This window comes from Triticum urartu, chromosome 4 (assembly GCF_003073215.2).
Source record: "Triticum urartu cultivar G1812 chromosome 4, Tu2.1, whole genome shotgun sequence".
Lineage (NCBI taxonomy): Eukaryota > Viridiplantae > Streptophyta > Magnoliopsida > Poales > Poaceae > Triticum > Triticum urartu.
The window spans coordinates 316,906,464-316,909,459 of NC_053025.1; the positions used below are offsets into that span (position 1 = coordinate 316,906,464).

The following is a 2,996-nucleotide window of genomic DNA, read 5'->3' on the forward strand; positions in this document are numbered from 1 at the left end:
GTCAGCGTTCTCGTGAAGTTCAGAAAATGGAAAGATGGACTCGTCAAACACAACATCAGGAGATATATAGACACGTCCACTGGAGATGTCTAGACACTTATAGCCTTTATGGAGAGGACTATATCCAAGAAACGCACACCGGGTAGAGCGAAACTGCAGTTTATGTTTGTTGAAGGGGCGTAGGTCAGGCCATACCGCGCGCCCAAAAACACGAAGAAAAGAATAATCTGGGGTGATATTGAAAAGGCGCTCTAGTGGTGTTTGAGATTGAATGACTTTACTAGGGAGACGATTAATGAGATAAACGACAGTAGTGAAAGCTTCATCCCAGAATTTTAATGGCATGGATGCATGAGCGAGTAAGGCGAGGCCAATTTCAACAATGTGTCTATGTTTTCTTTCGGTGGAGCCATTTTGTTGGTGGGCATGAGGACACGAAACATGGTGGGAAATACCAATGCACTCAAAGAATGAATTTAGTTTGCGATATTAGCCACCCCAATCGGTTTGCATGGCAAGGATATTCCTATCAAACAAGCGCTCAACATGTTGCTGAAAATCATGAAACTTATGAAACACTTCAGATCTATTTCTGATCAAGTATATCCAAGTAAACTTGCTGAAATCATCAATGAAACTAACATAATATGTGAACCTGCCTACAGAAGTAACAGCAGGACCCCAAACATCCGAAAAGACTAGCTCTAAAGGAGCACTAGAGACACTAGTAGACCGAGGATACGGTAACTGATGGCTTTTTGCCTTTTGACATGCATCACAAACAGACTCATGCCTTTTATTTGACACAGGAATACAATTATTTTTGACTACTTGATCAACTATGACAAAAGATGGATGCCCTAGACGTCCATGCCACCGAGAAGACGATGCTTTTTGCACACCAAGGACATGCTTCCCACGAACGGATGGTGCATGAGGTAGAGGATAGAGGCCACACCTCTACTCTGTGCACGCAGCAGAATTTTCCTCGTTCCCTATTGTTTGATAGAAAAGAACTCAGGGTAAACTTCCAAGTATGCATGATTGTCATGAGCAAGTTTTTGAGCAGCAATCAAATTCTTTGCAGATTTGGGAACATGTAAAATATCTCGAAGATGAATAGGTTGATCATGGGTATGAATATGCGCATGACCAATGTGAGCAATTTCCATACCTGACCCACTCGCCGTGTGGACTTAATCTATGCCGCTGTAGCATTCGTGGGTAGCGAGCTTGTCTAGCTCACTCGTGACGTGGTTGGTTGCTGCAGTGTCGATGTACCAGTTCGTATTAACTCCGTACGAAGTGGCTGCGGAGTTTGTTTTCTTCTCCTTCCTCTTGAAGTTCTTCTCGAACCTCTTCCAGCAGTGATATGCATCATGGCCGGCCTTGCCACAGATTTGGCATATGACCACGTCGGGGCGGGTATGGTTGTTGTAGCCCCCGTCGCCGTCGTTGTAGTAGCCGCCGCCGCCGTTGTGGTAGCCTCCACCACCGTGACCACCACCGCCATGGCTGCCACTGCCGCCTTCGCCTTGGCGCTGGTTGGGGTAGCCACCATAGCCACCACACCCGTCATCAGAGGAGCACCCGCCTCCTCCACCGCGACCGTTGCCGCTGCTGTTGCTGCGACCCTGAGGATAGCCGCCGCCACGTCCACCCTTGGCGACGAGATTGACCGACAGCTGCTGACTCACCTGGTTCTGTGCCTCTAGACGTGACTCGGCCACCAGGAGCCCGGAAAAGAGTTCGGCGAGGGTGATCGCCTGCTCGTTCACCTTGGTAGAGAGCGCCGAGACGAAGGGGTTGTAGTCTGCATCAAGCCCCGAGAGAATCTGCGAGACCAGATCGTCGTCGTCCATCTTCTTCCCCGCGGCAGCAAGCTGGTCAGCGATTCCCTTCATCTAGGTCAAGTACGCAGTGGCAGAGAGATCTCCCTTGCGTGAGTTTGTGAGTTGTGTGCGGAGCTGGATGACGCGGGTGCGCGACTGCGAGGCGAACATCGCCTGGATCGCCGCCCACGGCTTGCTGCTCTCCGTATGATCCATCACCTGCAGCAACACCTCTCGGGAAAGAGACCCGCGCAGAAAGCCCAAAACCTGCTGGTCTTGAGCCACCCACGCTGCATAGGCTGGGTTACATACCTTCTCGACAGTCTTGTCCGCCTTTTCCTCCTCAATTTCCTCCGGTGGTGCTGCCCGCGATCCGTCAAGGAAACCCATGAGAAGGGCACCTCGGACCGGTGGCAGGACCTAAGCTTTCCAGGGATAGATAGTTCTCCCTAGTTAGCTTCTCAGCGATCTGAACATGGGCGAAGGAGATGGCTGCCGGAGCGGAGGAACCTGCCATGGCTAGATGTGTTTGTGGAAGAGATAGAGGCTCTGATTACCATGTAAAATATGGTTGAAGCGTATGCATCTCTGCAGGGATGCGTGTGTGTATATATAGGCTCAAGGCCAACAAAAGATTACATGGTTGAGATACGGGAGTTAGGCTTGATCTCCACGTTACAATATACAGCTATACAGAGAATAGAATCAAGCCTAACTCAACCTTTGATTACAACTAACACAAAATAAACGCACGCGCTAATATCCCTACACACATATTCAACACTATGTTGCTGCTCTTAGTACATGGCATGAATCTGGCAATTGGTACGTGAACACTGTACTACACGCCGGTTGTACAGCCAACAAAAATATCAGGTGCTATTCGCCATATCTATTTTCAGTACATGTTAAATTATTTGAGAACAACTACTCGGCTCTGTGGTATTTTTTTCGCGGGACCATTATTCATTACAAAGGTGTCGCAAAGGGGCATGCACCAACATTATTTTTGCACTAGCGCTTGTCCGTGTCGTACTTCTCGACGGATATATGCGCAAGTCGCCACCCCCGCTACATCAACACACACGACTGATTCATTGCCCGCACCCGCGGCCGAGCCATTTGCAACGCTGCGGGCGACTTTCTCGTCCACGCCGGCTTACA

General features: G+C 49.4%; 1 protein-coding gene across 1 annotated transcript; it reads right to left on the minus strand.

Moving 5' to 3' along the window:
- Nucleotides 1-1,196: 1,196 nt before the first annotated feature.
- Nucleotides 1,197-2,381, minus strand: LOC125554739 (glycine-rich RNA-binding protein GRP2A-like). The gene has a single exon (XM_048718182.1). The coding sequence runs from the start codon at nt 1,902-1,904 to the stop codon at nt 1,197-1,199; it is 708 nt and encodes a 235-aa protein (XP_048574139.1). The 5' UTR covers nt 1,905-2,381.
- Nucleotides 2,382-2,996: the final 615 nt, after the last annotated feature.